Here is a 13,914-nt window from a genome sequence, read left to right as displayed (position 1 = left end):
TGGGCTCCTTGCTCAGCAGGGAGCCTGCTTCTCCCTCTGCCTCCGTTTCTCCCCCAACTTGTGCTCTCTCTCTCTAATAAATAAAATCCTTATAAAAAAAATAGCCACTGCAGATGCCTTCCTGCAGTTGGAAGCAATCCCCCCAAAACCGTGGGACGGTATTATAGCACCTTTCTTGCCATCCCCACCTCCTAGCCTGCAGCCCTGTTTTGGGGGACTGTGCCCATCAGCTTGTTTTTACCCACTCGTGATGTCTTTCTCCCTAAGACTGCCAGTGTCCACACTAAGCAAGTTCTTCAGGTGTGGAAACGCCTGGTGATCTCACCGCCCCCAGTGAGGACTTTTACCTGTGCAGCATCTTAGTTCAGGGAATCTTTTTTGGCCCCCCAACTCTCTAAACTTTCACAAATACACCCTGTAAGCGAATATTTCCTACTGCCATCTCACCTCTACTCACCACGTCTTACCGGGAAGCAGAAGCCCCAGTATTTTGCTTGCACAAAATTCTACCTTATTTCTACTAAGCCCAGAAAGGCTCCACTTTTCTCCAGGGACTTCATTCTCACTCCCTGATGATTTTCAGTTGCCCCCGTAGAAACACCAGTGTGCATGAGGCAGTCCTCTTCCTCTGGTACCCGAGAAACTCCTGTTTAAACATCTACATAACAATGTCTTCAAAGATTTGTATATTTTAACCAGGTTTTGCTATTGCTTTTTATGGGTTGGACCAATAAAATCTACTCACCGATGGCAGAAACTGACATTCTTTTACTTCATATATTTTCAAGCAAAGAATGCTTTAATATTTTTATGTACAAAACACTTACATCCACATTTTAAGAGCAATAGGACTGTTCTGAGGACAAATCCTCCTAATTGACCATCTGGATTCATACTGAATCCTTAATGCATTCTTATAGGACCCTGGTTACATTTTCTGCATTTTTAAAAAAGATTTTATTGATTTGGGGCGCCTGGGTGGCTCAGTCGTTAAGCGTCTGCCTTCGGCTCAGGTCATGATTCCAGGTCCTGGGATCGAGCCCCGCATCGGGCTCCCTGCTCCGCGGGAAGCCTGCTTCTCCCTCTCCCACTCCCCCTGCTTGTATTCCCTCTCTCGCTGTGTCTCTCTCTGTCAAATAAATCAATAAAATCTTTAAAAAAAATAAAAAATAAAAAAAAAAAATAAAAAAGATTTTATTGATTTATTTGACAGAGAGAGGGAACACAAGCAGGGGGAGAAGCAGAGGGAGAGGGAGAAGCAGGCTTCCCGCTGAGCAGGGAGCCCAAGGCTGGACTTGACCTCAGGACCCAGAGATCATGACCTGAGCCGAAGGCAGACGCTTAACGACTGAGCCACCCAGGCGCCCCTTTCTGCATTTTTCCCATTAATCTTTTTGCTGGTATGTTTGTAGCAAACACCTCGGATGCAGACCCTTGGGCCCCACCAGTCTTACACTCTCTGCCAGGACTGAGGCACCACGGATCTGTGCCTGGGCCTTGAGCCTCTCCCCGCGAAGCCCTGGGTTTCCGTGTCGACGTCCGAGTGTGATATGCCTCCTGATCAAGACACATGCACAGCCAGATTCCCTGCATATAAGGATGGCCAGAGTACATGGCCCTCGGATCTGCACCGTCGTTTCCCTGGTTTGTCCGACTGAGGGTGTTGGCCACTACTCGTCTGTTGAGTGTGGTCAGGGTGGGGGTGCACACGTGACTGTCACAACACAGGCACGTGTTCTCCGATCTCCTCTGTGCACATGCACGTGTCAGGGCTTGTGGGATCAGGGTGTGTGATGTCTTAGAGGGCACACGAGGTAGAAAGCACCAGCTCAGCAGTGCAGTAAAGACCCACAGAGCACGCCCACTGGGGAGCCTGGGAGAAGTGAAACCAGCATTGTGGGGTCAGGCCTGTGGGACTTGCAGGGGCTCCGGAGAAGGGAAGACTAGGAGCAGAGTTATTGAAATGTATAGTGGAAATCCTCTAAGTTTGGGGCTACGATCTGCAAAGTTTGTGATTTGGGGGTCTTGTAGGGTCAGTGATCACGGGGACAGCATTTTGAATGCCTCCAAGGAGTCAGCAACGGGCGCTCTATGGGTCAGTCACCCAACCCGTGAGGGACAAACACAGACATCCTTGTGTGGTCTGATATGGGGGACACGTCACCTTGGTGGGCCCCCCCCCCGGGAGAGCGCCTTGCCCTCTGCAGTCACCGTGCCAGGCTGAGGCCCCGTGGTGCCACCGTTCCCCACGCACTGCCCGCAGAGCACACCCGGCAAAATCCCTGCACCAATCACATCCAACAAGTAGGGGGCCTGGGCGGCCTACTCCTGGTTTGGGCTCGGGTCACAATCTCAGGGTCGTGGGCTCGAGCCCTACGTCAGGCTCCTCGCTGTGTGTGTGCCGCTCCCTGCCCCACCCCCGCTCACGCGCTCTCTCTAAATAATTTACAAGACCCATCTTCACTGCCAGGAGAGACCTGACCAACTCCTCACTGAGGACACGAGTGCTAGCAAATCGTCATTTAGAAAGTGCATGAGAGGGGCGCCCGGGTGGCTCAGTCAGTGAAGCATCCGCCTTCGACTCAGGTCATGATCTCAGGGTCCTGGGATCGAGTCCCGCGTCCGGCTCCCTGCTTAGCGGGGAGTCTCCTTCTCCCTCTGCCTCTGCCTGCAGCTCCCCCTGCTCGTGCTCTCTCTCAAATAAATAAAATCTTTTAAAAAAAAAAAAAAGTGCATGAGAAAACTTTCACTCCCGTCACAGGTCGTACAGAAAGACTGTTTTCCGATATAATGGGCCACAACAGGACCGTCTGCTCCCCCCACCCCCGCACCCTTACTGCCCCTTGAAACGGTCGGCTCGCTCTGCATCTGACACACGGGCAGGAGTTACGCTCGGCAATAACGCTACAACAGAACAGAAAAACTGGGAAAGAAGACAGTACATGAAGTGACTGTGTATGCAGAAAATCCAACTAAACAAAAAAAAGTGCAGAGAAAGTTATTAAACTTACCAAGTTCAGAGAATTCAAGGTCATATAAGTCAATTCTACTTACCTGTGAGCGATGAATAAATGTAAGTTAAAACATGAGATTTACAAAGGCATAAAAATATAAAACCTGGGGATGACTGTGATGGAAGTTGCGCGAGCTCCTGCAGCGACGGGCCACGTTCTCTCCCAGGTGCAAGGACCTACAACCCCAGCTCAGAAACGGGAGATCATGGGTCTTGTTGCTGTAGGTTTGACTTTGCTGTAGTGGACCCCAATGTACCTGCTAGCTGCTTCACATACAAACCAGCAGCCTCTCCCCTTCGTCTGAGGGCTTCATCTGCCCCCTGCTCACGTCGCCCCATGCCCCACTCCCCTCCACCCCAAGGAGGTCCATCTGGTTACTTTGCCCTCTTTTCTTAGAATGCTGTTCGCGGTCTCCTGGGAATGTGTTTTGCCTGGTTGATTCCTTCCTTCGCCTGCCTTGGCTCCCCTCCTCTGGCCCTCATGTCCTCTGAACTGGTTTTGCTGGGAGCCAACCCCGTCCCCCCCAACAGGAGCATCTGCTCTCTCCAGCGCTGGAGCCTCCCACCTCCCCTCCGCCTCCCCACCCACCCTGGCCTTGCCCAGGTCGCTGCACCGCTTCACCCCACAGTCGCTCTGCAGCTCCTGTCCAGGGGTCCTCTCCCTCCATGCCCTTGACCCCATCTGGGGTGGGGTATCCAAGCCAAGAACCCCTAGAAGGGATGAGGGGCAATTCTCCTCAAAGGTTTGGTGCTCTGTTTGGGACCTTCTGAGGCAGTCACAGAGGGACACATTCTTCTGGGGCTGCAAACGGGGTCCTGAACCTGGTCACTTCCTACCGAAGTCGGCCCTCCGGGCCTCGCTCTGTAGTACCTGGTGGCAAACATCTGCCAACCTGAAAACAAGAGCTGCCACAAGAGACCGACGAGAAAAGTTTATTTGGGGTTGAAGAATTGCGCTTTGGGGAGCACAGATTCCAGCAGTAACCACAAGTGTCCCGTGTACGGGGTGAAAGCAAGGGGGTTTTATGAGAAACAGACGGGCGACTACATGGCTGGGGTAAAAGAGAAGACGGCTGTCCTCTGATACGGACATACGGTCAATCCTGGAGCGTTCTCGCGTGCACTGGAGGAGGCACTGTGCCCTTCGTGGATGGAGTGCTCGGGATCCATCTGATCTAATGTGTCATTGAAGGCTCATGTTTTCTTACGGATTTTGTCTGAATGGTTTAGCCATCGATGAAAATGTGTATTCAAGTTCCCCTCCTATCATGGTATTACTGTTTCTCCCTTTACATGTGTTTATGTTTTATATACGTAGTTGTTCATTTTTTAAAAGATTTTGAGAGTCAGAGAGAGATCATGAGCAGGGGGAGAGGGGCAGAGGGAGAGGGAGAAGCAGACTCCCCACTGAGCAGAGAGCCGGACGCGGGGCTCCATCCCAGGATCCCGAGACCATGACCTGAGCCAAAGGCAGACGCTTAACCGACTGAGCCACCCAGGCATCCCTATATGTAGGTGTTCCTATGTTGGATGCGCAAATATTTACAGAGGTTCTATCCTGTTGAACTGACCCCCCTTATTGTCAGGTAATACCCTTCATTGTCTCAATAATGCCATTCTAAAATGAAAATTTATGCAGAATTCGGTCACAAACTATGTATTAATCTTTAATTCATCATTATAATCTACATACATGGTTAACAATATGTAGTAATGACACATCATCTTGTGTTGTTTTTCAGTTAATATTCAACATTACTTTCTAGTTGAACCCAATCATAATTATTGCTGTATGAAAAATAGGACCTAACCAATATAATGGATTTTTTAGCAACAATTTTGCTTCATATGCAGTTCTACATACTAGAGTCCATTAAGAAAGAAAATAATTGTCATAAAATTCTGCATTCAAAATTCCCAGATGATGTCACAATCCTACATATGTTTCTTACATTTTTATAATAGGCCATCAGGCAAAAATATAAATTAATGTCTAAACTGTGTGGTTAGACATTCTCGATAGATGTTTTTCCTAGTCAGGGATTTCTAATGCAAACTCTAACCTTTCATCTGATTTTAGCAATGGCATATATACAATGTGAGAAATTGCATGTTGACTAAGGAATTAAAAATCACTGAAGACTTCCGTTCATTCACTATTCTACAGAGTGTGAAACTTCACATGCCTACAATAGTTTTTCTACTAGTAAATGTTTTTTCCATGCATATTACAATGAATAAGCTCCCCAGCATCAATTTTTGTTACTCTCCTAGAGTGACCTCCTTTTGTAAGATTCTCCTGTGTAATTTCCCATTCCAGGAAGGTTAGATTATCATTCATACTGAATTTTCTTGTGCACCCTACAACTGGAGATCAGCTAATGTCTCTTCCTCCTCGACGATAAATATAGGGTTCCTCCAAATGGAGTTCACTCATGTTGTGTAAGGATAAATTTAAAATGAAGGCATTTCCATAATGAATATGGCCATAAATTTCCCCCACTTATGAATTCTCGGATTATAGATTAGAGCTGTGGCTGAAGGCTCTTCCATGTTCTTTCACTACATTTAAAGTGAGTTCTCTCATGTCTTCAAAGGCAAGAGCTCGTAACAAAGGCTTTTCCACATAGAGGACATTTATATGGGTTCTCTCCAGTATGAGTTCTCTCAAGTTCTTTAAGATTAGAGCTTTCAACAAAGGCTTTTCCACATAGAGGACATTTATATGGGTTCTCTCCAGTATGAGTTCTCTCATGTTCTCGAAGATTAGAGCTTGTAACAAAGGCTTTTCCACATAGAGGACATTTATATGGTTTCTCTCCAGTGTGGGTTCTCTCGTGTTTTCTAAGACAAGAGCTTGTAACAAAGCCTTTTCCACATAAAGGACATTTATATGGTTTCTCTCCAGTGTGCGTTCTCTCATGTTCTCGAAGACAAGAGCTCGTAACAAAGGCTTTTCCACACAGATGACATTTATATGGTTTCTCTCCAGTATGAGTTCTCTCGTGTTCTCGAAGATTAGAGCTTGTAACAAAGGCTTTTTCACATAGAGGACATTTATATGGTTTCTCTCCAGTGTGGGTTCTCTCGTGTTCTCTAAGATTAGAGCTTGTAACAAAGGCTTTTCCACATAGAAGACATTTATATGGTTTCTCTCCAGTGTGAGTTCTCTCATGTTTTTTAAGACAAGAGCTTGTAATAAAGGCTTTTCCACATAGATGACATTTGTATGGTTTCTCTCCAGTGTGTGTTCTCTCATGTTGTCTAAAACAAGAGCTTTGAACAAAGGCTTTTCCACATAGATGACATTTATACGGTTTCTCTCCAGTGTGAGTTCTCTCATGTTCTCTAAGATTAGAGCTTGTAACAAAGGCTTTTCCACATAGAAGACATTTATATGGTTTCTCTCCAGTGTGTGTTCTCTCATGTTGTTTAAGGTAAGAACTTTGAACAAAGGCTTTCCCACACAGATGACATTCATAAGGCTTCTGTCCAGAATGAATATGCTTATGTCTAGTTAAAGATGAAAAATACCTGAAGTGACTCCCACACTGATTACAAACAAATGGATTCTCTCCTGTGTGAGTTATTTTATGGGAACGAAGGTGGGAATTTCGACTGAAGTTTTTTCCACATTCATCACATTTATAGGGTTTCTCTCCTGTGTGAATTCTCTGGTGTATGCAAAGCTTCCTTCTATTATGGAAGCATTTCTCACATTGATTACATTTATAAGGTTTTGCTTCCATGTAAGTTTTCTGGTGTCTATAAAGGTCGCTTCTATGACTGAAATGTTTCCCACATTCACTCCATTTATAGGGTCTCTGTCCAGTGTGAGTTAAGACATGTTGAGTCAATGTGTAGGTCTGAGTGAAAACTTCATCATACCCAATATGTTCAAAAGGGTCTTCTCCTGAGTGATATTTCTGCTGTTGGGAAAGAGATGAGATTGTTACAGGAACTTCTCAGAAACATTTATCCATTCAGTTCTCTATATATAAATTCTAGGCTGACCACTCAGTGATAATCTCCAATTAAAACCTTCCCCAGGTTACTTATGTGCACATGGGGTATTCATCTCCTGCACGCACAAACATTTTTACCTTTGCATATTATATGGATGGAGGTTTCTGTGATTTGTCCCGCAGAACCTTCCACCCCGACCTGCACGAACGCAGGCAGGCTAAACAATGATGTGTGTGTGACTCCTGCTGCATGAGTGACCTCGGAGCCTGGTCAGTGGACATTAGCTGGCTTCCAGGTCAGAACGGGCCCTTCTGGTCCGGATGCCAAGAGCTGTAAGAGTTGATGTACCTTTCTTGTTCTCCCTTACTGCTTACTCCTGCCCTCATCTATGCACAGACTTCCCTTTCCTTCTTTCGGTTTCTAGTAGATTTTTATAGTATCAATCGAGTGTTTTTTCCCCTTTGAAGCAGAGAGTATGGCTGCCGTCAATCTTTTATGTAGAACGTAACTGGTGTAGTCAGCCGGATTCACGACATGCCTTTTCTGTTTCGAAGAGGAAACCCCCCCCCCCCCGATGCTGATATTCCTGAGTGGGAAGATCCGCAGTTTTGCTCACTGGCAAAAGAATGGTCTAAGCAGGTCAGTCTGTATGAACAATGGGAAGGTAAAATAAAGTCAGCCAAGCCACCACTGCTCACAGACGCTCTGCGGACTCTAACTGGGATAGATGATGTGTCATTCCTAGCTCGCTGGGGATGGTGTTTGTTAACAGCCTATAGACAAATGACCACATCGTGGTAAGTGCCAGGAGGAAAAACTAAAATTAGAAAAGGAAGTAGCGGATTTACAATCTAGAATGGCTATGCTTCAATGTCAGACTTACCAAGTCCACACCTATCAGCATGGGGCAGAAAAAAATGGCCATACGGTTGGCCAGGTAGAAATAAAAGAGAGGGAAGATGGACACTAAGAAAGTGCACGTAGCTATGGGTTCTGCTGGGCGGGAGTGGGATGGCGACATCTGGGATGATGATGACGGGGGTACAGACAACACCTCTCAGACGGAGCCACCTAGGGCAGCAGAAGCATCACCCCGCCAGAGAAGAGATGTGACAAGTCCAAGATACTGTGCTACATGAAGTTTTAAAAAAAGGTGAATACACTGCTACATCTGTGGCAGTTTCAAAGAGATCTTACCCTAAGATGGACGGAAATAATGGAAGCAACTCTATATGTATGAAAGTAGGAGATATGTAAAAAAGATGTAAGGAACGGGAATGTATTTTTTTGAAGGTAAAAGAAGGTAATTTTGTCCTGGATGAGACTGTTGTTTGGAGAGAAATGGCTTAGGATAAAATCTGAATGCAAAGTAAAGTTGTAGAAGGTTTGTGAAGGGAGATCTTTGGAATTTTAAGTATGATAAGGACAGACTAAATAAGATTGAAATGAATGGATTTTAAAAGTACATGGTATAAGATTAAAATTCTGCTTTTCTCTCTGTTCAAAAGACAAGTTTCTCAAATTATTGGTCTGCACTTGCTAAGAAGATGTAAACGGTTGTTTTCTTTTTGTCTGCTCAGAAAAACCAGTTTCTATGTTTTGTCTTTATCAGGTCTTTAAGCATCTGTAATTCAATTTAGGCATGTGCTTTAAAACTTTCTAGGGTTTTAACAAACTTCCCAAGATTTCAATTGCAAATGACGTCTTTTTGACCGAGGCCTTTTTATTCGGTGTGTTAAGTTACTTGGAAAGCACTGTCAAACAAATGATGTTAAGCCTTAGGATATGTTGTTTGGGTAAATGCTATAATTATTCTAGAGATTATATGCAATTCCTAAAGTTGTTTTTTTTTTAAGATTTTATTTATTTTTTGACAGAGAGCGAGAGAGGGAACACAAGCAGGGGGTGAGGAAGAAGCAGGCTTCCCACCGAGCAGGGAGCCCGATCCCAGGACCCTGGGATCATGACCTGAGCCGAAGGCAGACGATTAACAACTGAGCCACCCAGGCGCCCCTACAATTCCTAAAGTTTTAATAAAGGTCAAGTAAGCCCATGCTATCTTGGTTGCAATTTGTTATCAAAAAGATGACTTAAAAAAAAAGAAGATAGCAGGAAAGGAAAAATGAAGGGGGGGGAATCGGAGGGGGAGACGAACCATGAGAGACTATGAACTCTGAGAAACAAACTGAGGGTTCTAGAGGGGAGGGGGTAGGGGGATGGGTTAGCCTGGTGATGGGTATTAAGGAGGGCACATACTGAATGGAGCACTGGGTATTATACACAATGAATCATGGAACACTACATCAAAAACTAATGATGTAATGTATGGTGATTAACATAATAAAAAAAAGGATGACTTAAAATAATGGTTAATTTAGTGTCACCAAGTTTTCATGGGTAACTGTTAAGATAGCTTTCAAAGTCTTTGGTAACCTGGAACTTTAAAGTTTTGCTTGGATGATGAATTGGGATTGAATTCGTTGGATGTCTAGGTCTTTTCCAAATAGGATGAAGTGCTAAAGCACTTGATTACTGAAACAGGCTTGCACTTCTGACTTCTTACTGCAGAGAAACTAAGGATATTTGAGTCTTTTGATAAACATGCTTTGTGCTTAATTGATCCATAAATTTGCCATCCAAAGAATTCTGGTCTGACAGTTCACAACCGGTTACTACTTAGTTTTTATTGAAGACGCCTATGGGAAGACATTTGGCAACGGGCCCCAAATACTAAAATTACTGTTTTCCATGTAGATGCTCACAGTGTGCTTACCTCCACAGAGCAGACCTTCAACAAAGTAGCTAACTCACTAGTTCAATCACGGCAAACACAGGTAAGCCTGTGACTGACACCAGACTGGCGAAAAGCGGACACTTGGGAAGGTAGGCTACTCACAGGTGGGCCCAGGACTGTGGGATACCCATCACTTGGGATGCCATGAAAGAAAATGTATTAAAATGTCCAACTTGTCAGATTTGGCAAAAGCAAGAAATCCCACCACAGTACAAGGGGCAGAATCAGCAGCGAAGACCTCCTGCCCAAATTTGGCAAATACGTTATGTGGGGCCATTACCCTACTTCCAAGGCTGTCGGATTTGTGTGGCAGTGGACACTTTCTCTGGGTATTTAATAGATGGCCCATTTGCCCACACCACCCAAAAGAAAACTATCAAAACCTTAGAGACTATTCTATGATGATGTACCTACTCAGACCCAGAATGGTAACAGCTCCCACTTGACAGGTAAGTTAGTAAAAGCTTTTGCTTCCTCCTATGATACTGAATGGATCTGTCATATTCCCTATTACCCCCAGGCGGCTGAATTGATGACACAGATAAACAGATTTTTTTTAAACAACAATTTAAAAAAGTATGGGATGGCTCTTAATCAAAATGAAACTTATACTTAACAGAGGTTTTAAAAATCCTGACCGATAGACCTATTGGTCAAAATCAGATTCCATTAGGGCAGATGAAGATCCCTAATTTACAAATAAGGTGTATGACAAACCCTTCTAGCCAATATTAATATGCTGGAATATTAATTCAGATGCTAACTTACCTTCCAAAGCCATCCGACAACATTCCCCCTTCTGCTGAAGTAACTGCTCAAGGAGGGGTTGCTACAATGATGCTCATGTACTCCGATGATAAAACATTCTATCATGTTTGGGTTCTATGCTCTCCCATCGCCTGGACTCAAGCCAAGGCTATCTCCACCCAAGTAGGACAGCCACTGATCCTGCCCTGTTGGGCCCACCGCTCTCTACATGTAGGACCTATGTGCTGGTGTCATGATGGACACAAGATTTACTCCCAAAAACACGTCGGACATCTTCTTGACCTCACTGACCAAACTCGTCGAGAGCACTGTAATCTCACCCCAGGACTAACAGCTATCACCTTGTCCGATGACGGTGAACATACACATGTAAAATTGAGAAAGCAAATTCCCAATGATGTCAGTTTAAAACGAGAATCTATGCTTGTGACAGTGCTAATTTTCCATTACCAACCATTAATTAATCCAATCAATACTTCCCCTAGTTTATTGGACTGGTTACCCCGTTGAGGAGGGTTTCCAAAGGATGCTGTACTCATAACATTCACTGTACTATTTATATGTTGTTGGACTTGTGGATGTATCAAAAGTGCCTTGCAGGTACACACGGTATCGTATCATGCAGGACAACTCAAGGACCGAATGTACTGTATGGATGGAGGTTTCTGTGATCTGTCCCGCAGAACCTTCCACCCCGACCTGCACGAACACAGGCAGGCTAAACAATGATGTGTGAGAGACCCCTGCTGCATGAGTGACCTCGGAGCCTGGTCAGTGGACATTAGCTGGCTTCCAGGTCAGAACGGGCCCTTCTGGTCTGGACGCCAAGAGCTGTAAGTCTCGCCTTACATCCCCTCCTGCTCCAGGCTGGGCTGTACCCCCGGAATGGAGTCTGGGAGGGAGGCAAACACAGCCCAGAGCTGTAAGTCTCGCCTTACATCCCCTCCTGCTCCAGGCTGGGCTGTACCCCCGGAATGGAGTCTGAGAGGGAGGCAAACACAGCCCAGACTCCTTGAAGATGCAAAGACGTGATAACACAGAAATGCAGCTCACTCCAAACTGCACGTAGGCAAACAAATGTTGAACTTCAGACCCCGTCCTGTGCCCTATAAATACAGCCCTTGTGGGGATGGTCAGTGGGAAGTTTCAGCTGAGGGGAGGACGGAGGACGCTCCGCCCAGGCCTCTCCACCGGGACTGCAGCCCGGCTGTTTCCACAGGGCTTCCCCAGCTGATGAGGTTGGATGTTCTAAGCACCCGAGTTGATGGAACTTTGTCTTGTTCTCCTTTACTGCTTACTCCTGCCCTCATCTATGTGCAGATCTCCCTTTTCTTCTTTCGGTTTCTATTAGATTTTTATAATACCAATGGAGTGTTTTTTCCCCTTCGAAGCAGAGAGTTTGGCTGCCATAAATCTTTTGTTATAGACCTTGGTAGCATCTTTACTGGAGGACTGAGTGCTTTTGAAGATGTCATTATGTTTCGTGCAAATAAACCATGGTTATACAATTATCATTTTAACAGAGTTGTTAAAGTTTAAATCCAGGCCAATTTCTTCCCCAAATTAAATTTTTGACCACATTCTGTGGCAATATGTGATTTTTATGCATTGTTAACTTATCCGAGTCCCATGCCTCCAACACGGACAGGCAAGGTCTGTCCTCATGAAACTTACTATTGTGTTGTAGTTAGATGGGTCCTCCTTGAAGATATCTTGCATAGATATTGTTTCTTCCTTTTTATGGCTGTTTTCCAAGCCTGAAATAATTGAAGATAATAAGAAATAAACCTAAGAAATATCTTGAGTAGAGTAGGGGAATTAAAGTGTTGAAAAACACACAAGACCCATGTGTGTTCCTAATACTAACCACTGCATGACCAAATAATGTGAAACTGAGGATTATACTGGTGAATAGACAAGCACTTGAGAATAATATCAATCAGAATAATATTAGAAAAAACCTCAAAAAAGAAAAATAAATAATGATGGGCTGTTGCAGAAAATATGAGAGTGGAAATCATTTAAAAAAGAGAGAGAGAAAGAGCAGAAATCATGACCAAGACCACAATGTGAAATTTTACATCCTATGAGGACAGGAACATTGCTTCTCTGAGGTCAAATATAAGTACAGATGTACGAAGAGAAACTGATGTGTGACAAGTTAATGACAAAGTCTGAGGAATGCAGGCTCACTGGCCACTTGGTCTTCTGAAGCTATCATTCCCTCAAGGAAACGTGCGTGACATCAATAACAAGATCCTGCTCACTGACTCACTAGACTTCTCGCACTGAGCGCCTGTGTCCACAGCTCACCTGGACTCCAGCCTTGGGCAAGTCCTCTGTCTTCCCTCCACAGCACCCCTCCTTGTTCCCACTGGGAAATCACATCTGATTGGAAGAACTGACACCCTAGATCAATGGAAGAAGGGTACGTGAATTTACAGTTCTGCGCTGAGAACAGTGCATGATATTCTACTGTGCAGGCTGCTGAGGAAGAGCAGTGTGAGCACTGCACAACAGCCCCGAGAATAACGCCTTCAACACTGGAAACATCAGTGGAGTTCTCAGCCTGACACTGCACCCAGGTCAGTCAACACCTCTGTTTGCTGATGCTCCTGCCCAAGCTCAGCAAGTGCAGAAGGCTCAGCGTGTGCATCCAGAAGGAATGAAATCAGTGTTCTCACAGGGCGGTTAACATTATTTCCAAAGGAAGACAATAAACATACGCTCCATCAGAATATTCTGTGGAGTTTTATGTGGAAAGTGATACAAGGTGTTCGATTTTCTACTGTGCTCAAACTTCACCATAGCGCCCAGAGCAGAAAATAGTTAAGATCTTTATTTATCCATCCAAAAACTATTCATTGTATTTCCAGCATTGTTCTGGGTCTTGGAGAAAGTGCAATAGAACGACACACAATTGTAGTCAAGACGACTATAATTCAAATTATTATGGAACACACTTGATGACAGTAAAGAAATTTACAAATTTCATCTAGTCAGAAGAGAAGGGCTACAAAAGAATATGAGTTAGGGCAGAGAGCTGTTAGAATCTGTGGAAGCTGCTGCCTACACGGTTCATAAATAAAAAGATGAATGAATGAACGAATGAATGAACGGACAGATGGCGGCTGACTCACCCACGGAGACCAGATGAGTGATGTTCTCCAGCATCACATCAATGTACATCTTCCTCTGGGACCTGTCCATCAGGGTCCACTCCTCCTGGGTTAAGTCTATGGCTACATCTTTGAAGGTCACAGATTCCTAGAATATCACAGAGAGTGTGTTTCAATAGGCCCATGCTTAGTAATCCGTAGGACAGAACTGTCAATAGGATACTGACGGCAAAGGGGGAAACCGTGTGGATAGG

At 44.8% G+C, this 13,914-nt stretch overlaps 1 protein-coding gene and 1 long non-coding RNA gene across 4 annotated transcripts in view; one reads left to right on the top strand and one right to left on the bottom strand.

The window, feature by feature from the left end:
- LOC144381433 (uncharacterized) overlaps positions 1-13,914 on the top strand; it is a 148,058-nt gene that overhangs the window by 2,074 nt on the left and 132,070 nt on the right. The gene's annotated exons all lie outside the window — the stretch shown is intronic.
- Positions 1-13,914, bottom strand: part of LOC118551618 (zinc finger protein 705F-like) — a 54,820-nt gene that overhangs the window by 30,408 nt on the left and 10,498 nt on the right. For 2 of the 3 annotated variants that reach the window (XM_036117490.2, XM_078069929.1), the window contains exons 3-5: positions 13,682-13,808; positions 12,855-12,950; positions 12,216-12,298 (exon numbers count right to left, since the gene is read on the bottom strand). In XM_036117490.2, coding sequence (XP_035973383.2) covers positions 12,216-12,298; positions 12,855-12,950; positions 13,682-13,808 — 306 coding nt within the window. Of the gene's footprint in view, positions 1-3,930; positions 6,943-12,215; positions 12,299-12,854; positions 12,951-13,681; positions 13,809-13,914 lie in introns of those variants that run through there. The other variant, XM_036117479.2, reaches the window with a different exon arrangement.

This window comes from Halichoerus grypus, chromosome 3 (genome assembly GCF_964656455.1).
Source record: "Halichoerus grypus chromosome 3, mHalGry1.hap1.1, whole genome shotgun sequence".
Classification (NCBI taxonomy): Eukaryota; Metazoa; Chordata; class Mammalia; order Carnivora; family Phocidae; genus Halichoerus; species Halichoerus grypus.
This window is presented reverse-complemented; position numbering and strand designations above follow the sequence as displayed.